Raw genomic sequence first — 22,639 nt, 5'->3', positions numbered from 1 at the left:
TATTTTATTGTCATTTGGCTCAAAGGCTGGCCAGATCTGGACCAGTTCCATACTGGATCCGGTCCAGAGTCTCCAAGATACTCTGGGCCACATCTGGACTGACACTGGGCCAGCTCCATTTATTAGTTCTGGCCCGGATTCACACCACCTCTGGCCTCTGTCATAACCTTGATCTATACCCACAAAACAAACCATATACAAAAATACAGATTTTTTTTTCAGTTAAAGGGATAGTTTAATTTTTTTTTAGATGTTGTGCATGATTCAGCTTGTGCTATGGGTCCTAGTAATAGATATCAGTGAAGGTACACCATTTCTGTCTGAGAAGCCAAAGGGTTACTGGGATAGTTTCAACCACAGAACTTATGGCAGGAGCTAATGCCCATGCACTGTTACAATTATAGGATAGAAGTCTGCTACTAACAGCTACTTTCATTCTCAATTAATCTGTTGATTTTTGTTTCTATTAACTGACTGGTCTATATAATGTATAACAAATAGTGACTTGTATATTACCAAGGTACACTAAAGCTGATGATACACGGAGCAACTTTTAGAGCAATCGTACTGAGCAACGTTGTCGTCAATGGAAATGAGTAAATATTACTACCGTAATCCCCTTCTCCCACCATCTTAAGATTTCTTGTTTTACTTGCGTTTTCTTTTTCCTTGCATTTTAAACTCGATTACTTCTTTCTTTTGAATTTAAAAAGCATGGACAGTCAAAGCTGCTACACTCTGTTACACAGACTGTTTCTATTTGTCCTACACAGAATTTCAGCAAAGAAAGTGATAGAACAGATGAGTGACACATTTTAAATTTTATTTAAAATACACATTTTAAATTATATTTAAAATGTCTGAGATAAAAAGACAGGACAGAAACTTAAAACAAAGTAGATAACTGCCAAACTAACAATCAATCTAATAAACACATTTTACAGCTCATTTCTGTCTTTAACAACTGTAGGAACAAGAAACTTCTTTACTACCACACACCTATGACACAGGTGTTATTTTTTTTAATTAATACAGAAAAAAAGCTAAAGCCAGCAGACACACGAGATTCTACGGCCTAAACACACAAGATGTAACGTTTTAATTAATGATAAGTTTTGTCTTAATAGATAATACCTGCCAGTCATTTAGATTTTAACCATTTTCCATTACCATGGTATAAATAACAAAGATTTTATAGCCACAATACAAAATCCAACTCTAGTAATGTGAAACCCAGAAAAAACTGCAAAATGTTCATACGCGTTCATGGCTTTACGGGAATCATTGATGAGGCAAGTGGAGAAGTGGGAATGCCCACAACCCTCACATAACACCCAACAAATTATCAGTGATGGAAGAGAGGGGGATGGCCGATGCGTTCATTTCTGCAAAGTATAAAAGAATGTAAGAACTCAATTGATAATGGCAATCACAAATTACATAAAATCCACAGAGATTGGTAATATTAAAGGGGACTAGGCTGGAAGAATTGACCTAAAATCAAAATCCAGATTAAGTGAACATTTTACCGCAATTACAACTAATGAATGATTATTTTGTTTTATTTGCCCTCCTAGTTCACTGAGCAGGCTTGTACCGCAAACATGCTCAACTATTGTAGGTGGGGTGTTTTTTTAGACTCACAGATGTCAAAAACCAATTATCTAAATGTTAATTGATAAGATAATGTTGAAGTGCACACAACAGACTTATTCCACCTAAATTTGGCATATCGCCAATTTTTTCTTTATGTTCGGTTTTGGCTTCGGCCAAGAATTTTCATTTCGGTGTATCCCTTATACAGACGTTTAATAGGAAACGTAACAAGACGTAACAGAAGACTTCATGAGCCCACAGGAGGTGCTGATCTTGGCTGTTCTTCTAAAATACCCGCTACACACCCTGGACCAATTGACCCTTTGCTAAGCCCCACCCACCTTAGTTACTGCTGCTAAGTCTGACAAACTGTCAGCGGTGCCACTGTTTATTACTGCACTCCACAGAGAAATATTAAGTAGCAGGTAGTTTTGCAGTTGCATTATACATTTGAATGTTGTATTCAGGCTGTCAAACTGACTCAAATGCATGTACTGATTTCATGATCATTACAATTTTAAACTGTAAAATTTGATTCATTACTGATAACCATCAGCCTCTAGACAAAACAAATAACATTTCTCACAGCTCATGACAGAAATCTGAGGGTAAATACTTGGTAAGCTTAACATTAACCTAGCACACTATATCCCTCGGAAAACGCCCCAAATAAATATCCAAAATGAATCAGGAACTGCTCCTCAACCATAATACCACGAAGGGATTTCATAAGTCAATGAGAGATGCATTTTCCCGCCCATAGACCTTATTTGTCATAATTTGACAGTGAACTTCAGAATTAATTTACACATATGAATTAACTTATGACTAATGTCAGATGAAAATTCTAATTTCTTTTAGCTTTGGTTTTTGACACTTAATATCATAACTTCATAATGTTATGCTTTACTATAGCCAGGATTTGAAAATCAAATCAAAGCCGGGAAAAATACTTTAGTTAACTTACCCTATTAATCCGGGGCTCTCTGCCAGGGTTGAAGAAAAGATTGAACCTAAAAAGGAGACAGGTGCTGTCAATTGGTGCTGTTCAAAACTAACGTACAACATCATTGTAAGTTAACTAACGTTAAACAGCATTAATGTTTTAGCTGCACACAAAGTTGTTTATTAATGCTAGCTAGCTTAGCTATCAGTTCATTCAGTTAATTTAGCTAACCCAGCTGAAAAGCGTACGTTAGCCATTGCCTCTTCTTCAATTAGCCATCGTAAGAAGTTAAAACCCGGTCAAAACATTCCGAAATGATGTTAACGAGCATTACACCGCTATTAAAAACAAGCACACTTGTTTCCACTGTTAAACTGTTTCCACAAAGCTTGCACTCCGAATTGATCCAAATGACCAACAGTTCGCGCGCTCGTTCCGACGCCCCGCGCCAGAACAACAACGATTCCGCCGACTGACTTCTGGTCTGGTATGAACCGGTAAAAAAAAAAAAAAAAAAATTCGCGCGCTCGTTCCGACGAGTCCGGGCCAGAACTATTATGATTCCGCCGACTGATGGATGCTCAAGCCTGCTCCTGATTATACAGAGACTACATGTATCTGGAACGGGGCAGTAAAACGGGCGTGACGGTTACACGGATCTGCCGGTTTGGAGGCGGATCCGGCCCAGAGTCAGCTGCTATAAACGAACTTTTCAACATCACTTTACGCAGCATAGGCTAGTTCATGTTACTTAATTTGTGTTCTGGCGAAGATGAACGAAAGGTTTTAAGCGACATGTGAGTAGCCTATATCTGACAGAATTTTCACAATCTGTTTGGACGTATGAAAAAACGCGCTCTGAGTTACCTGAATATGCTAGAAAACATTGTTAAAACTAATAAATGTTTGGAGAAAATAGGCCTAAAAGACATTTACCCTCCCAGAAATAGTCGAGAGTAATCGATTAAGCGCACTTCATGATTTTTTATTTTATTTATTTTTTGTTGCCAGATTCTCCACAGTTCCTATTTTGACTTTGATTAGTGTCAGTGTGCTCTGTTAGAGTCTGTGACATCCGCGCTAGAAAGAAGTCCTGATTGAAATGCGTCTCACATCTGTGTAGCTCAGCACTATATGCGCGCTACCTGCGGTGTGAGGAGACATAGGTGCGCTGGGCGTTTGCCATCATCCGAGAGGAGGGGAGGGAGGAACTTCACTTAAATACTGGAGACACCAGAGAGCCATTCTCACAGCATCGGTCTCACAGCATCAGCGCCTGATACACGGAGAGAACATGGCAAACGCGTACCTGCAAGGGGTAGAGATATCAGCTTCTCAGTTCCTGGATATATTCCATCATTATGACAACGATGGTAATTTCTTTCTTTATTTTGTGGATTTTATGAACTGAAACATTTTTGGGGAAGAAAAAAATGGGATTATTCTTGCCACCTGTTTTGCAACTGGTTTCCAAAAGTTTGGTTGTAATTATTTGTCTAATTTATCTTACCTATCTGACATGCATTAACCTGTGGGGTATACCGTTAGTAATTTCAGATGGTTTTGAAATCTACTTTTTGGCAGACTGATGAAAGCTCATCTGCATTGAAACTGTGTTGTGTCATTGATTTGGGGTGTAAATGCTCTCAGGTAATGGATATATCGAGGGGAAGGAGTTGCAGAATTTTATTAAAGAACTTCAGCAAGCACGAAAACAAGCAGGACTGGTAAGTCAAACTGTTTATTTTAATCTACTGCTGCATAGTGATATCAGCTAGAAGGCAGGGATTTATGTGACACAAACCAAGAAGGGTTGATAAACACAATATAATAATAATAACAACAACAACCGTAACAATAATAAATGACACTGAGTAGGAATTAATGACTATGATTATTATTACTATAAATAAAGCTAGCTGCCAGCATCAATTATTGGGGTCCAAGCAAAAAAGTTATTTCTGGAAGAAATGACAAAATACAGACAAAAATAGCCACATATATAAAAAAGGGGTCCTATGTAAAAAATAAAATAAATCAAAATCTTTATTGTATTTTGCATAGCTTTATTTTTTGTCTTCTTCTTCAAATATTGTATCCCCTGACATTGGAAAATTATGAAATTGAATGCGTCCTCACATTTTCCTATATGATAATGTATATATGTGTGTTTGCGTGTACACACACACACACACACACACACACACACACACACACACACACACACACACACACACACACACACACACACACACACACACACACACATTAATATGCTTAAATAGGATTGCTCTTGATGGTCATTCTGTTTGATGTGCAAGCAGCTATCAGATTGATTAGAGATTGCCAACTTCCTTGACTAAAGCGCATGGAAGTCAGCCTATGGCCGACTAACAGCAGATGGAGATGCATTCGTACTCTACTGCTATTTCTGCAGTTACTTGCTATACAATGCTTAAAAATACAATGTTGAATTTCAGCCCTCAAAAATGCAAGCCCTGAAAATACAATGCATTCAAATGCAAGCACTGTTAATTCAATGTTTGTTTGTTTTTTTAATTAGTGCAATTCAATAGACTTTCTTTGTTTCAAAGACATTTGTCATTAATTTACCTCCATAAAACGTTTGCAGACAACTGTTTTTGAGTTGTATCTCCCCCTATGGCCATAAGTAGAAAAAAATTCACATGCATTATCCTGGTGTTGGATAGTCCAGTTTTATGAATGTTGGACTAGGAATTTAGAAGATATATGTCAAGAAGTAAATATGGGCCACACTCAAATATTGTACTAGCTTGTGTCTTTAAACTGCTTTGAAAAAAATCTTTGTACAACTTTTTAGAATATGATGTAACGTCATGTAAATTAGACTAACAGCCTGGAAGTTTGAAAAAAGCTATTTTTTTCCAGAAAATAAAGAATAGTGGAGAGCACATAAAGTTTCAGAATTAGCAAAAACATAGCATTACATAAAATATGCTTATTGCATAAAATTGTCGGAGTGGTATGTACTGTTTGCTTGTGAATTGGTTGAAATTTTGGACCATCCAACCTGGGGGACCCATCTTGGGTCTCTGTAATTTAGGTTCTCTGATGCCCAAATAATAATAATAATAATGTGTAATATTATAATATATAATAAAATGTTAATTAAAATAAATGCATATTGTATATTAAACATAAGTATACAAATGAAAGGAAAAGATGAAAGAATTAATGACATTTATAATAGATAATAAACACAATAACAAGATAATAAAAGTAATAACTTTATTGCCACTGAAAAATAACTTCAGGACTTCACCACTGCACCCCAGCAAGATGATATCTGTCTATGCATTATATGAGGGTGTGAGGTGTTGGTCATGGTCAGAATACATCTCATTTTCATTCATCAAAATAAACCATAATGACCTTTTTATAGAAGATATTGCAATTTTTGTGGCATACACATTGTCTCCAGTCTAGCATTTATAATAAATGATGGTGAATTCCTTTGCTGTATCATATGATGGAGTGGTTTGTTATCAGACCTGTTAAAAGCTCTGATAGAGGACAGAGACTTTGTCCCAGTTTGTCTCAGTCAGCACGTTAGAGTCAGTCTGTCTCCCCATCTGTGTCCATGCACATCTGCTGCAGGCTCCTCCCCTCATTTGCTTCATAGAGGATAAATCCTCATTTGCGTTTGTTTTACAATACTTCTGTAGTTGCAATCTACTGGTTATGCTGTTATCTATAAAGAACAGCATAGCACACAGTGTGTAGAAAACAAAGATGAAAGAGCCAAAGCCTCATTGGAGAGAACTGCGTGCAGACTTGATGTAGTGGAATGACCTTGGATGAAACTCATTACTGGTAAACGAATGATGGTTTGTTCTTGTCTGGAAAATGCACACGCTAAAATTGCGAAGTAAACAACATTCATAAGGGCAGAGAATGACTGAATAGATGCTGAATACTTGGTAACTGAATGACTGTAATGAATGTCATAATAATAAATGTGAAGTTTCCAGTTCTTCCATCATGTAGGTCAGAGTATATTGCAATTTAGCAGTTAAACTACACTCACTATATGGACAATTCGCCCAAAGCAACCTGGGTTAAGTGCTGTACTAAAGATCACAAGGGTCGCTTCTTATGGGATCGGATTATAAACTATAAAGGCCCGTTCACACCAAAAACAATAACTATAAATGTAACTAATGATAACTACATTAGTGTCCACACCAGCGGACAATAACGTTTATTATATGCCTGTGCTGCAGTTTTGTCGTCTGCATCTTTAAATGCTCTACCCTTTAAAGTCTGGTGGCTTCTTGTTTTTATCGTTTATCAGCTGGAAAAAATCAATCTGAAAGGGATTCCAGTTATATCGTTTATCTGTGCCGTTATCGTTATAGTTGTGGTGTGGAAAAATGAAAAAGAAAAAGTAGTGAGTCGTGAAAATACTCACTAATGGTGACTTATTGTGATTTTGACTTATGAATTTGCAGATGGTTTGTCTTAAAGCATATTAAAAGCACCACACAGACATATAAACAACATTAAAAACTTGATTTTTAACACAGGGTGACTTTAGGCCAAATAATATTGAAACATTGATAATGTTGATTGACTGATGGCACAACAAGAATGGGCATAGTCTTTATCTACCAAATAAAATGAAATAATGCTTTTATAAAACAAAAATGAAACTAAAACAAATAATAAAAATGATCACTATAGAAAATATTAATATAAAATATTACCAATACATGTTGCTTGCCGCAAAATTCACCAGAAAATGCACCTAATTTTAAATGGCCATGAATGGTGAAAAAAACTGACCCTGATGATGTAGTTTCATTATGAACTACCAGTATATTACAGTATGACATTTTCTGCAAACCTGTAACCTTCAGGTTACCAGCACTGAGTTTCAGCAATCCCACCATCTGTATTTTGTAATTGGAGAATTCAAAAATACCTACAGGTGTGTATTTGGTCTGACATTGTATAAAACAGTGACTTTATTGTCCTCCATGTTGTCCCTGGAGTGGTGTCCGGTGGCTTTGCTTTATTGCGATTCCTATGTCGTTGAGTTACGGCTCTACTAGGCGTAAAGAGGAGGTGATGGACTGTGACAGGACTGAGGAAAAGCAGCCACTGGGTCATTTCACACCTCTAATGATATTGTGCTGTGCTTCTGTGCTCCCTAAATGTCTCTCATGGGCCTCTGCATATAACAATGTAATTTATTCAGATTTCTAGACAATGCATGTGTTCGGGTGTCATTTAATCTTATACTTGGCCCACGTTACTTCAGATCTGCTTGCCTAAAACTCTTTGAATAAGGCCTACTAAAAATGCATTTATAGACTCACATGGACCTCAAGTCAACACACAAACCTCAATAATTGCAAACATCAAATGAGTAAAACAAATGACCCCAGCCAACAAATGACTAACACTGATGAACATAAACAACATTAACACTGTTTTTTTTAGTAGACTCAAATTAATTCACACGCCTTATGTAAAAATTTATCTCTGTCACACTATTAAATAAAATATTGTGTAAAATTATTTTTTAATGCAAATAAAAAGAGCAGATGCAGTCTATGTCAGATGCAGCTGGTTTACTGTATTTCAGGCCCCACTTCAAATTTACTCCACTATTACTTCTAATCATTACTAAAATTGCAAACTCACTCTGTTTAACATCATCTAAAATCGACCTAAACTGTTTTTCATTTTTCATAAATTTCTTTAAAAATTGTGTTTTAATTTCATCCCTCACTGTCCTCACTGTCATATCAGCTGAAGTAGAAATGTTTGGATATGTAGATCACTTCTCTAGAATGAAACCAGAGAACACAAGGTTTTCAGGATGGGTGTGCAATTAAACAATGGGCCTTTTCAGCCAATCACATGGAATCCTCTGCGTATTAAATATAGAAGAGAGTTTCACCAGTCTACCATCATTAATCATTATGGTAGCCATTATAGATACAATCACCGGTTCAGAAATGTTCTGAAAGGGTCCTGACAAAAGCATTGGTATAAGTAACATAGGCGCCGATTTATGTTTTCCTCCGTGGGTGCTCATGGGCGCATGCCCTTAATTTTTTTTTTAAATAATTAAAAATATAATAAAAAAATTAGTCAAAAAATGTTTGCGTTTCAGAACCATAGGAAATGGACAGCGGCCAACACGAATATACACACCTATTTACTTGATAATAAAGCCGTAAAGCTTTCAAAACTTCAAAATCTTTCAACTTCTCAACTTCTTCGACAGTGCCACTTCTCACAAATACAGACAGGATTGGAGATGAAAAGTTTAAATGACACGTAACCGCGATCAGCTTCGTGGGAAATTAAAAATCAATGTCACACAAGTCCACACAGTAAAAATTAGGTTTTACTTTTTTAATAAGAAATCTGTCCATTTTAGTCTCACTGTGAATCTGATTACCGAAAGCACATACACGCACGGCACTGTATAGTGGGGGGATGGAGCGGGTGTTTTCATCCGAGAAACGCTTTGATTGGTGGATAGGATATGGAGCAGGCGGCTGACAGCGACATTACTAATCACATTGTGACAGACGCTTCATATAGCACCAACTGCAATGTTTAATTTTAAATGAATATAGCCTACTGGCACTCTGGCACATGTGGGTGCTCGGTATTTTCCGTGGGTGCTCGAGGCCCGGAGCACACACGGTATCGGCGCCTATGATAAGTAATAAAATTAATTCTCGTATAGATAAGAAGTGACAAGCTGCATTATAAACCAATAATGAGCAGAGATCTACAAACAGTTATTCTTATGTTTATATTCAACAGTATGGGTTACCAGTATAATGTCATTAAAAGTTGCCATATTTTCTGACAAATAACAATAAAAAAATGCCAGACAGATATTTCACTATAATAGAAGCAAACAAACTTCAAAACTTTAAAAGAAATGTAACAATTTGAATTAAACTATCCATGAATATGGGGGGAAAATAAAACACTAAACATGATTAAGGTATTTATCTAACAGAATTATTAACAACAACAGGTTTAATTTTACTATACAAATTGACATTTACTACAACATAATAAGTTATTAATATTTTGTTGATTCTCTAATTTTTGCATGTGTTCATAATTTCTTCGTTGACTGCCTGATCAGAAATGGTCACACATTTTGGCATGGGTCATTGAATTACGCACAACTAAGGCAATATTCTTACAAAATCTAACACATTTTAAATAATATTTAAATTACGGTTGAAGATGTCAAATTTCTTTGGCTGGACATCAGTTTTGGCCACTATTGTATACACAAATGTATTTAAGTAACATATCTATTTTTTTTAAAAGACCTACATCGCATATCTAATGCAGAACATTTTATTTTAGTATACACGTAATTTAAAAGTCTGCAGTACACCAGTGCAATGCCCTTTCAGTAATGCTTGCTTGAGGATATGCTTTCATTTGTCTCAGCCAGCCTATTTTCCTCACTGAATCATATAACTCTAGGTAAACAGGCAAAAGTTTAGAAAACTTGGTGGGTTGCATTTTATTGGCATATCATAAGGATGGAACAAACGGGAGTCTGCGGGGCCTAACTTTCATCAAAACCATTACCTCATCATGTGAATGAACTGAAGTGTTTCACATTATTTTACTGATTTTTGCACAGTCACCGCTTTCCATCCTATGCCAAGATGGGCAGGCTTTTTTTAAAGAAATGAGAACTCTGCTCGTCTGTATCAAAATCAGTATGAAAACACAATCAGCATTGTGTAATGAGGGCTGAAGATAGCAGCACATCCCATCTGTCTGTGTATTTGTTCTTACCCATCAATGGCTTTTAACAGCCGGAAGCTTGATTGTAACCACTGAAGTCTGCAGCAAACTGTAGTTTTTGTTAGAATGCATGAAAGTTACAGAAATTATTCTTTAGGATGCCTGTTTGTTGAATTGTCATTTTCTTTCCAGGAACTAACAGACAAAATGAAGGCCTTTATAGAGAAATATGAGCAAAATGCTGATGGGAAAATAGGTATCATTGAGGTAAGGAAACTAAAAACGTATGCTATGTTATTACAATAATATACTTTTTTAAATGTAAATTATTTAATGAGATTTTTTGACTGTTTAAATGTCTGGTGCCAGCAATATTGTTTGGCAGACACAGACTGTGATGTTTAGGCTCCAAAAAAATTAGAAAGGTTTGTCATGTTGACATTGCAGTAAACTACATGAGCTTAACGTTGCTCTGTGTTGATTTACCGGAGAACAAAATTTTTTGTTTGTTTATATAATGCTTTCATCCAAGTACTGGGAGCCACATTTGACCATCAAAACATCAATTGTAAAAACAGAATTGTTTGTTCACATTGTCAAATCTGTAACCTATTCAAAACGGTGAACGCGTGTGGATTTACAGCAATCAGAGAGAGGTTATCTCTGATCAGATATCCTCAGATCCAGCAGCCTTTGACACTTCATAAACTGACATTCCTTTTCCTTCATAGATGACCCTGTCAACTTGTCTTTCCCTAGGAATTTATGCACATTACATTAATCAGAAACTTTTTCGTTACGTCTTTCACAGCTGGTTCAAATACTTCCCACAGAGGAAAACTTCTTGCTATTTTTCAGACAACAGCTGAAGTCTTGTGCAGAATTTATGGAGGTGATTCTAAAATGTACACAATTTAAACGACCTGTGCTGACTATAGAAAAGATAACACCATTGCATGTCTTGAAGTACAATTAGTGCTTTTAAAAAATATACAGAGGAATATATTTAGGTAAACTACACTACCATTCAAAAGTTTGGGGTCAGTAAGGTTTTTTTAAAGGAATTAATATTTTTATTCAGCAAGGATGCATTCAATTGATCAAAAGTGGCAGTAAATACATTTATAATGCTACAAAATATTTCTATAAAATGGTCTTGATTTTTTTATTTAAAGTTTCCACAAAAATATTAAGCAGTATTAAGCAACTGTTGTGAATATTGGTAATAATAAGAAATATTTCTTAAGCACCATAGCACCATCACAGAAATTAATTAGGTTTTAAATTAAATTGTAATATTTCTATAACGTGTATAGTCTGTTTTGGTTTAGTTTTCTGTTATTTCCTGTGCTCTTAGTTCATAGTAATCATTAGTTTCCTTGGTTGCTAATTCATTTGCACACCTGTTCTGTTTTCCGTTGATTACTCTGTCTATATTTAAAGGGGCATTCGGCAACTCTAGCTATTTCTTCGCTGATTTCACTTTTGTTGTCGCATGTTTTCTCAACGAGCTCCCCCTACAGCTGTGAGGCGTATATTTCACAACAATGTCGCTAAAAAACTCACTTTCGGCCCCTCCTCCCCCTTTCTACCGCTGCTCATGTGCATTTGTTATTATCGGAGCCGGCCAACTTTATCGTGTGTAGCATTGTCTACCGAGGTGGGTAATACATCCAGTCCCTTCAGGAAAACATGATTATGTGATCCCTGAATTCAGTGCATAATCAGCCAAAGTCCGCATATATTCATGCGGGGGCCGCATTTTTTCAAAAACGCCGCACTTTCGCCGCATAAATTGCCGATTTCCGTGCAAAATATGCGGGGCTTGCATGATTTCATAATCCTCGCATTTTCGTTGCAAAAAAGTCACATATATCTTAGCAGAAAGTTGAAAAATGTTGCGTTTGCTTCACACAAGAGCAGCCATTTCCCCCTGTTTCCATGGGAAGGTTATGAAGTGACGCAATTACGCGACGGGATAGCTCACAGCTGGAGTTATTGCAGAGGCCAGACAGACTCACGGAGGCCATTGGCATCTCACAACTCGCTCTTTATTCCCAAATCGAACTCATATAACTGTCTGTCACACGTTCTACCGTCACATCGTTACTTAATAAACAAAATAAAATAAAAGAAGTAGCATCAAACAGAAATTACCCGCACACATGGGGTGTTCGAGGCGCACATACAATATAACACTGCAGACAGTTCAACAGGGAGCGCGCAGCTCTTAAAGGGGCCACACCTTATTTACACTCGTTACAGTCTGAAATAAAACAAGATGAGAAATTAAATATTCCCAGCACTTTCTATGATGTAGTATGCTTGCTCACCAAAGGAAGCAATAAGAAAGGACTCTTTATATTAAGGTAGTAGCCTAGTGAGAACAGGGTGTTGGCGGAATCACTTTTTTTCTCTTTTTCATCAAACCGCAGTTTTTGCAAGTTCCCGCAATATCCCGCATATTCCATCGCATTTTTAAAGAAAACGGGCAGCATAATCAAGGATTTTTGCCCGCAACAATCACAAAAAAACTTTTCTGGAAGGACTGTACATCATACACATTGAGGGCGGCGTGTGTGTTTATGTCGAATTGCCGTAAAGCAGTTTGTGTTTCTCGCTCGTTCTCGCTTCTCACGAGACTTCCTATTTCCAACTTACCGGGACGTTAGTCCCCATGTTGCAAGGTTGGTTTTCCGCCTAGGAACGTTGGGGGGAACGGGGAATGTCACCATTCTCACCAGAACAGATTATTAAACCATCCAAATGATTTCTAAACGGTTTTGAAATAGTTGCCGAACAGAGTGGATGCCCCTTTAAGCCCTTGGTTAATTCGGTTCATTGTTCCGTGTCATCAATGTTTTATTTGGTTGTCGGTTATTTCATAGTTATCTCCTACGGTACATGTTCTCTTGTAGTTTCTGCTCATTAAAGAAAGTTTTAGTTTTTCCTTGTATTCGTGCGAGTCTCTGCAACCAAGCGTGACATTTTCACAATATTACTTTTTTTAAACTATATTATAAGCTTTGGTTAGCATATAAGAGGCTTTTTTCAAATATAATACAAAATCTTACTGACCCCAAACTTTTGAACGGTAGTGTAAATGTTATATGTCTTTTAGAAAAGTGACAATTTAAATGTGAACACTGAAGCTGCAGATTTCTGTAACACATCAATGTTATTAATTTCTCTTCCAGGCCTGGAGAAATTATGATGCTGATCACAGTGGATACATAGAAGCTGATGAACTTAAGGTGAGAAGCAAACTTTTAACCACTCAAATCATATGTGCTCAGTGAGCAATCATCTCTGTTGATGAATTTAACCGTGTTCAGCTGAGATTGACTTTTTATGGTCATTGTGTGTGAAGACCCCAGTGCTATTTATAGGGGTCATGAACTGGCTTTTTAATTTTTTTTATATTGTTGTCTGAGGTCAATTTCTGACGTTCACTTGGTTTTCACATTAAAAAACATCAAAATGAATAAGTAATAGGCTATTTTCTACCCTAGTTTTGAGCCTAGCTCAAAAACGCTCGGTTTTTATGGGCGTCTCGCATTGAAGACTTGGAAGTAAACGCCCACTGCTGTGAGTGGATAACAGTTTTGCTTATTATAATGAGTTTCAACTCACTCGTCAGTGCACGTGGGGGAAATTGATTAGACATGTACACATAATTATTAGATATCAAACGATCTGTAACAATGCAATACTAGCCTATCAGATTATTATTATTTTTTTAATAAAAATTTTACTCACATAAGTTGCACCATTCCTGTCGGATCCAATATAGAAGGCACAACACGTTTTTTAATCTTAATCGGTCTGCAAATCCAGTCTCGACCTGTGTCTTGTTTACAAAACAATCCTCAGTGAAATGAAGCGAACAAATGGACAATGTTTTGCCCACATCAGCTGGAACGTCATTAAAAATAAAGTTTAACCATGCATTCCTATTGGAATCCAGAGGAAGCTTATGCAGCGACTGTCTTCTTCCACAACCAGGCACTGCACAATATTTTGTTTGTCATCACGAGGTAGGCCTCACGAGGTAGGATGTTATTTTGCTATGCGTGTAATGCGCGAATCGGTGGGCGGGGCTAAACCAGCCGTGTTGAAGTAGGCGTTGATCTTCTGCGGGGGTGGTGTTTTATCCTCTTTGTCGTCATAGTTCCCCACTTTGAAAAACGAGTCATTTGCTGAGCCTGGTGTAGCTTTTATTGGACTAACAAGGACGTTTTCAGTTCTGAAACTTACAGGACATTCTTATAATATGATGACCTCTTAGATGTCAAAAGCTCAAGGAAAATTTGATTTCTCAGTTCATCCCCCTTTAATACTAGTAATCTTGAAACTATTATTTCCCCTCTAAAATATATGTTGCTCTGACCTAACCAGGACACCCTTACAGCTTTAACCCTCTATTTGACCAAAAAGCATGCACTTTTCAAAAAAGTGACTGCTATCCAGTAGTAACATTCCTGGTTCTGTCTGAGCAAAAACACATTGTAGAAAAACACAATAAAACAAATCCAAATAAGCAGGAGTGTACTGCAGTCACAATAGCTATTGCAGCTATTCATTATAATCTGTTCATATGCTTAGAAAAAAAATGTATCAACCAGTTGCTTAAAAGTTTGTTATTTGGGCTAGTAAACTGGCCTTCGGATCTCAAAACATGGAAATGAGGGTTAATGTCTTTTAGGTTTGGCAGATAGTTAAGCATTATGGCACTTGGCACACAAACTTGCTAACCAGCATACTTATGGCTCGTTTCCACTGAGCGGTACGGTACGGTGCAGTTCGGTACGGTACGCAATTATTTGCGTTTCCACTGTCAAAAGTTGTGAATGGTACCAAAAAGCCGAACCGTACCGTACCACTTTTTGGGTACCCTTCCATTGGGATAATTAGCACAGTGGTACGGTACTAAAGGGAGGAGCTAGACTCACTGCAGAACGCTGATTGGTTGACAGAGTATCATCACTTGCGCGTGTTCCAAGGGGAATGACAACATAAGAAACGCCATTTTTTTATATACAGTTGGAATATAATACTACCGTTATTCTTTCACGAAATGTAGTTTTAAGAGTTTTTGAGGCGAGAATGTACTTGTTTAAAGCTCAAATCTGCGGTTTATTTATAAGGATTTATGATAATTTGATCCATTCCAGGCGATCACCGGGCGCTCGGCGCTCATGTTCCCCACCTGGAACAGCCTTTCCTCGGCTAGTCGTTCTGACGTTTGCCGCTGACTCTGTAGTGGTAATTCGTCTTGTGTATATCTAACGGGTGATCTTTGGTCTCGTGAATCGATAATTCGTTCCCTGGCCAATCGTTTTGGCTGAGGGCTAAGTGAAGTTTCATATATTTAGGCTATAACTTTTCCGTTGTAACGTTAACGTTAGACTAGCCCTGAATTTGTATATATGACTGAATTGTTTGCTTTATTTCTTATTGTATAGCTTCTTGTAACGTTACCTTTTACTTATACTTTTATAATGGCTATTATTGATAAAACTGACATTTAACAAAAAGAGATAGGGTTGAGTTTTGTCAATTTTTATTACAAGATTATCACTGTAATGTTGTTTATTGCAACATTTGTACAAATGCACATATTGCCTGGAATATGTTTAATTTTTTTTAAATTTAAACGAAATGCAGGGTTGTGTTTTATATTTCGTTTTGTTATAAATAGGCTACCGTTAAACATGCTGTGAATAATATAATCAGGTCTATACATTGCCACATTTGTGTGCCTATAATGTTTAAAATTTATTTAAATGAAAACGAAAAGAGGCAGAGTGGTGTTTTATAACATATTTCGTTTTATTGTTGCCTAAAATGTACATGCAGAACGCGCTGTTCCATGTGGTGAATTACCGGACTCGCGTCCTCGGGAGTCCTTCTGCTGAGAACTTTACATACTTGGTATTGAGAAATGCCTAATGTCGGCGCTTGTCTTCTTGTGACAAACATGCCGAGAAGCAAGGACAAGATCTGCTGTATGCCATCCATTGGTGTTTACTTTGTCGCTTTCTTCTTCGCGCGAAAATGACGTTGATGGCTTCTTTCCGGCAAACAGCACGCCTATCAAGTAGGGTACTGTTGGCGGTGGAAACGCTAGCTGGATCATGGTTTACTGACCCGAACCGTACTGTACCGTACCGTACTGCTCAGTGGAAACGAGCCATTAAAGTACAATTTCACCCTAGTATCTCTTCACAATCTTGTCTCGTGTCAGTTAGGACAACCTTTTAAAGTGACCTTGAGGTGAACTGACCTTAAAATGCAAATCATCTCAGAAGTCTTGTACCTTCATCTTGTACCTTCTTAAAATGTAAGAGATTCATAAGGTCAATCATAGCAATAAGGGGATTACCCACATTGGAGTTTCCCTCTTAAGAAGTCAATCTAGGTCTTTCTCCAGCATGTGGACTGGAGGGTACAACAACAAAAGAACAAAAGATTTCATTTCCAGATCAACATTGATAACCATACGCAACCCTCAAAGGGGCTTGTTTAAAGCAAGGACTGAGGATTTTGGCATTTAAATTAAAATGGGGAATGGTTTCTTTGAACATCTGCCAGATTTACAGTCAGTGATTTGATGAGTGCAATCTGTTAACACTGGACCGCTTTTGGACCCACTAATGGACCTCCGGCAGGAAGAGGAAATGCTGAGAGCTCTGTGAGATATGAATGTTCCATTTTGGAGACAGCACCACTATACAAAACATAAAATGGATAATTCTTGACTTTGGTTGGTCAAAATTGTTTATATTCCATAGTAGTGCAACAGTGCACTTTTTTAAGAAGACTTAGTTACAAAGAATTGTTTCCATTGATTTTTTTTTTTTCAAGGGATAGTTCACCCGAAAATGAAAATTCTGTCAGTAATTACTTCCCCTCATGTTGTTCCAACCCCGTAAGACCTTCGTTCATCTTCGGAACACGAATTAAGATATTTTTGATTAAATCTGAAAGCTGGATCATTCCTCCATACTAGTCCATAGGCTTCTAAGGGATTGAAACTTGCCACCCCCGAAAAGTTATTAAAGACATCGTTAAAATAGTCCAAGTGACTACAGCGGCTCAATCTTAAGTTTATCAAGCGCCGAATACTTTCTGTGCGCAAAAACAAACAAAAATAACGAATTTATTTCAGCTATTCATTTCCTTCTCTTTGGGCCTCTAGTCAGTTAAACTAGTGTGATTGCGTAGTGCTACGTCACACGTAGGCTCACAATTGGCTGACGCTGGTCATGTGTGTGATTAGTGTGACGTATAACATCAGAAGCGTACGCTATTACACTAGTAATCTGACTCGAGGCCCACAGAGAAGGAAATGAATAGTTGAAATAAAGTCGATATTTTTGTTTTTGCGCACAAAAAGTATTCTCGTCGTTTGATAAACTTAAGATTGAGCCACTGTAGTCACTTGGACTATTTTAACGATGTCTTTAATAACTTTTCGGAGAACAAGATTTAATCCCTTAAGAAGCCTATGGAGGAGTGATCCAGCTCTCAGATTTCATCAAAAATATCTTAATTTGTGTTCCGAAGATGAACGAAGGTCTTACGGGGTTGGAACAACATGAGGGTGAGTAATTACCGATAGAATTTTCGTTTTCGGGTGAACTAACCTTTTAAGACTGTTCAAGAGTTACAGACCTTATGCGCTAGAGAAACAAGTGTGCAGCCATCTTTAGAATATTGTCTTTGAACTTCCGTTTTAGCGGTAGCTCTGTATATTTCTATGGCATCGCTGTCGAAGAGTAATTAGCTGGTGAAGTGAATTTACTTATTGTAGAGTTAACGAAAGTTATCAAGAGCATTGTAATGTTTAAAGCAGATGTCTTAACATTTGTCAGTAGAACGGGAGGATTTTAAAATGGGCAGGTCATTCATAAAAACGTAAGAGTGCTGTGGAAATACAAACCTTAAGACAAAAGACAAGCGCAGCGCTGAAAAGGGGCGGGGCTACATAAGGTCTATAAGAAATATACCAACCAACTACAAGACTGTGTATTTAACCAGTTTAATGAGTGTTGTTTTTCTACCAGGAGTTCTGCTGCTGAACATGAGTATTTGGAAAACAAGTTGAAAAAATGCAGGCTGATGGTTTCCGCAAAAGCATATACCTTTGATTAACAAAATCAATTCCCCATAAAGAGAATAAATAGGATTTTTAATTTTGTAAAAATCTAAAGTCTCTGGCTGCATTTGTTTAATTAAAAATTGACAGTAAAGCTTGTGAATGTATTTGAACAAAAAATATTTTGTAACATTATAAATGTGTCTACTGTCACCCTTGATCAATTTAATGTTTCCTTGCTGAATAAAATTTCATAAAGAAAAAAATATTTCCTGATGCCAAACTTGTATAAATAATCCAATATAATGTTTTTCAGAACTTTTTGAAAGATCTGCTGCAGAGGGCTAAAAAACCATATGATGAGAAGAAATTAGAGGAGTACACACTGACTACAGTAAGTGAACTACAGAGCTCAACAAATAGGCCAACATTATTTTGAGGGAATAAATACTATTTTTGTTTTTTTTACAGCTGAAAATGTTTGATTCAAATAAAGATGGGAAACTATGTCTGTCAGAAATGGCACGGTTAGTGAGCTTGCAAATTTCTTATGAATAATTATAATTTGCTATTTATTTTGCTATAAAAAAATATATTCTCTCTCTCTCTCTCTCTATCTCTCTCTCTATCTCTGTCTCTCTCTCTCTTTCTCTATCTCTATCTCTATCTCTCTCTCTATATATATATATATAAATAATCTCTCTAAATATATATATATAATAGGCTGTTACCAGACCAGGAAAACTTTCTACTAAAATTTCAGGTAAATATGCATTAGTAATTAACCCAATTTCAGGTAAATAAATATGCATTAGTAATTAACCCATAAATGCTCTAGATTTACCCATACTCACCTAAAACTGTACAAATCTTTTCTTCAGGGGGTAAAAATGGCCAGAAAAGAGTTCAACAAGATTTTTGAGTTATATGATCAGGTAAGTCTCTTGCATTGATCAGTAATTCATTTAAATGATGCAATCATCAAAATACTCTGTGCCTGGCCGCCTTAAAATAACTCAAGCCTAAACTTAATACTGGTTGATTTTTTGCATTACCAAGCAGGCATATATCAGCCAGAGTGTCTTCTGTTGTACAAGGCGTGAGGAAAGCAGCCATTAGTATGCAAAGACAGTGCTCTTTCTAGATAGCACTTCCAACACCATTGAAGCTTTTGGCCCTGGCTCAATTGTAATGTATTACTCTGTCCCCGAATAGGGCAAATTCCTCACTGCTGATGACAGCACCCTTGATCTTTATTGATTGGCAGGTTCAGGTTGCGAACTCCCATAGAGACTGGCTCAAATGCACACATACCCATTTTGGGCTATTAGAAAATACTGTGCAATGATGTGGCATTAGAGGAGGCAGCATATGCTCAAAGCTCTGAGGCATTTGATTACAGACACACCGACTGCTGGTCTGCATTTAGCAGACATGTGACTTGGTCACATACTGTTTGCGCAGGGACAATGTAACAGGCTAGCTTGTTCTTTCATCAGCTCATTAAGAGATGATTAAAGGCCACATTATGAAAATTATGGAGATACATGGACTTATTTGACTGACTTATTCTTCATACAATAATATATTATTATCAAAATATATTATTAAAGGTGCATGTGTGTACACAGACAGACACACGCAGTCACGCACACTTGAAAAATCCATGAGTGTGTGCACTATATTCCAATCTTTTGATAAATGTATTTATTTATATAGTTTTGTGTTTAAAAAAATAAACAGGATATTAATGATTTTGGAATGGAAATGATTCACATGACGGTGAATAAAAATTTAAAAAAAAAAACGTTTTAAAAAAATCGTGGGTGAACTTTTCCCTTAAACTAAAGCTACTACATATTAGTACCTTTTTCAGGAGGACGTTTAAATGTTACAAGCCCTCTAAAGGAAGTTACTGGCCCACTTTCTCTGGCTATCATTTCTTTAGAGCACCAAATGTGCACCCCAAGACTCAGCATGTCATTGCATTGACTCTGTGTGAAAAACCGATCCTTAATGCCCTGATTTCCAATCTCTCCCTAGAGAACATTTCATGAGGCATCCCTAATGTCTGAATAGAGAATACAGGAAATGATGGTTAAGTGGCATGACGCTGAGTTTCCTCAGTGTCTGTCACACATCTGTGCTTGTTAATGTTCACTATGCTTGCTGCCTCTCGCAGGACAGAAACGGTTACATGGACGAAAATGAGCTTGACGCCCTCCTCAAAGACCTTTGTGAGAAAAACAACAAGGTACGCATCTAAAAACCAGGCTAATCTGAGGTTTCATGCTTTCATTTTCTGAGATCTGTTGATGTATTCTGGCTCTCAGTTGAAGCCCATGATGGGCACAAACAAATTTCTTTAAAATAAATGATAATACTAGTCAGAAATCTAATCTTCTGCTGCTGCACGTGGGTTGCATACAAATTCTTCACTTTAGAGCAGGACAGAGAAACTTTACATGTAAGGGAGAAAACTTACTGTGATATTCAACTATCAATTTAAAAAAGGAATGGTTTGGGTTCAGTATAAGTTCAGCTCTAAGAAAACCACTTCAGTCTCTCAGTTTGTAAAAAAATAAACAGACAAATAAAAATTTCATAGCATATATAGAAATGCACTGGATGGATGCCTATGGGGCAAAGCATTCCGGAAGGTTCGAAGATGCCATGAAGTTTGCTTTTCTTTCCCGTGCCTATGTATTTCCTGTTAAAACAGAAAGTTTGAATGCATAGCCAATAGGCTTTATTATAGCCAACAGGCTTTATTTACGTCACTGTGAGCCACAATTAGCGTCTTGGTCTTGGACTTGATGACCTCAAAGTGAATAACTCAAAAAAAAAAAAAATTAGTAGTCTACTACTTTTTCTTGTCCTCTTGATTTCTATTTTAAGTGCATAACTCATGAACTCATTTTGAAATGTATTTGCTGCCAATTGTCTGAACATGGAATATGCATTTAAATTACATACCTACAATGGCGTTCAGAAGTTTGGGTCATTAAGACATTTTAATGCTTTTGAAAGTCTTTTCATTTGGCATTTATTTGATTAAAAATACAGTAAAAACAGAAATATTACAGATATAAAAAGTTTTCTAGATTATATTTTAAAATGTAATTTATTCCTCTGATGGCAAAGCTGAATTTTTATTAGCCATTACGCCAGTCTTCAACGCAGAAATGTTGTAATGTTTTCAATCTGCTTTTTAATTTTTAAGTAATTTACAATATTTTTCAAATGTATCCCCACCAATTTTAATTATATCAAATATAATGAAATATTTATCTGTTTTGGTTTTGGTTTTAAAAAAAAAATCTGCATGTCTAAACAAAGCCTCTCAGACTCATGAAAACTGAATATGTCTGATGCCACATTGACAGACAATTAAATCACTGTACATACTCTTCTGATCTCTTGACAGGTTCTAGAAGTCAACAAAATCCCGACATATAAGAGCGCCATCATGGCTCTGTCTGACGGAGGCAAGCTCTACAGAACAGAGTTAGCGCTGGTGTTGTGCGCTGAGGAGATGTGAACGTCTATATCTGTACTCGCACCATCTCAAAACCCCGTCCCCAGCTCACCTGTGATGCGTAATGTAGCTAGAACCTTCTTATGTTCTTTCATTTTGAACATGGATTTCACATAGACAGGCAACCAGTGGCACATACTTTTCAATTTGTTGTTTCTATACTGTTTCTAAATGTACAGATTTTTTAACAATGACACACGTACAACAACCTGCACTGCATAAATGAACGCTAAATATACCTCAACAAGAGGAAACCCAAAAAGCTATCAAATTCCCATCATGATTTTAAAATCCAAAATATTCACCAATACCTATTCTGCAAATATAATAAGTATTGATTTATCGAAAACTATCATAGACAAAAGCAATAATGTCCTCAAGGAATGCTGATGAAACATGGCCTGTTGGTGGGATCTATGTAAAACTCAAAAAGGCTACAAAATATACTTTTGCGATGCATGTTTATACTGTAGCTGATGGCAGGCCCTGCTAGTGGGGAATTTTTGACTGCAAGCACATGCCGAACGTAATGCATCGCTCCAGACCTGTCTTTAATGTTAGATTTTGCACTGTAAAGAACGACATGCTCTATGCTGAACACCACAGACACTGTGTAAGAAGATATTAAACTTATTGAATGACTACTTGTATCCAGTTGTGTGTCATACAT

General features: G+C 36.8%; 1 protein-coding gene across 1 annotated transcript; it reads left to right on the top strand.

The window, feature by feature from the left end:
- The first annotated feature begins 3,692 nt into the window (after positions 1-3,692).
- On the top strand, positions 3,693-22,619 carry calb1 (calbindin 1). Its single transcript, XM_077217703.1, has 11 exons — positions 3,693-3,915; positions 4,193-4,269; positions 10,523-10,597; positions 11,142-11,222; positions 13,528-13,584; positions 18,748-18,825; positions 18,903-18,958; positions 19,155-19,194; positions 19,313-19,366; positions 20,614-20,685; positions 21,859-22,619. The coding sequence occupies exons 1-11, from the start codon at positions 3,837-3,839 to the stop codon at positions 21,970-21,972; spliced, it is 783 nt and encodes a 260-aa protein (XP_077073818.1). The 5' UTR covers positions 3,693-3,836; the 3' UTR covers positions 21,973-22,619.
- The last annotated feature ends 20 nt before the right edge of the window (positions 22,620-22,639 follow it).

Source organism: Siphateles boraxobius, unplaced genomic scaffold, assembly GCF_051911475.1.
Source record: "Siphateles boraxobius isolate OS27281-9 unplaced genomic scaffold, OSU_SipBor_1 12, whole genome shotgun sequence".
NCBI lineage: Eukaryota > Metazoa > Chordata > Actinopteri > Cypriniformes > Leuciscidae > Siphateles > Siphateles boraxobius.
The sequence above is the reverse complement of the archived record's forward strand: the minus strand, read 5'-3'. Positions and strand labels throughout refer to the sequence as shown.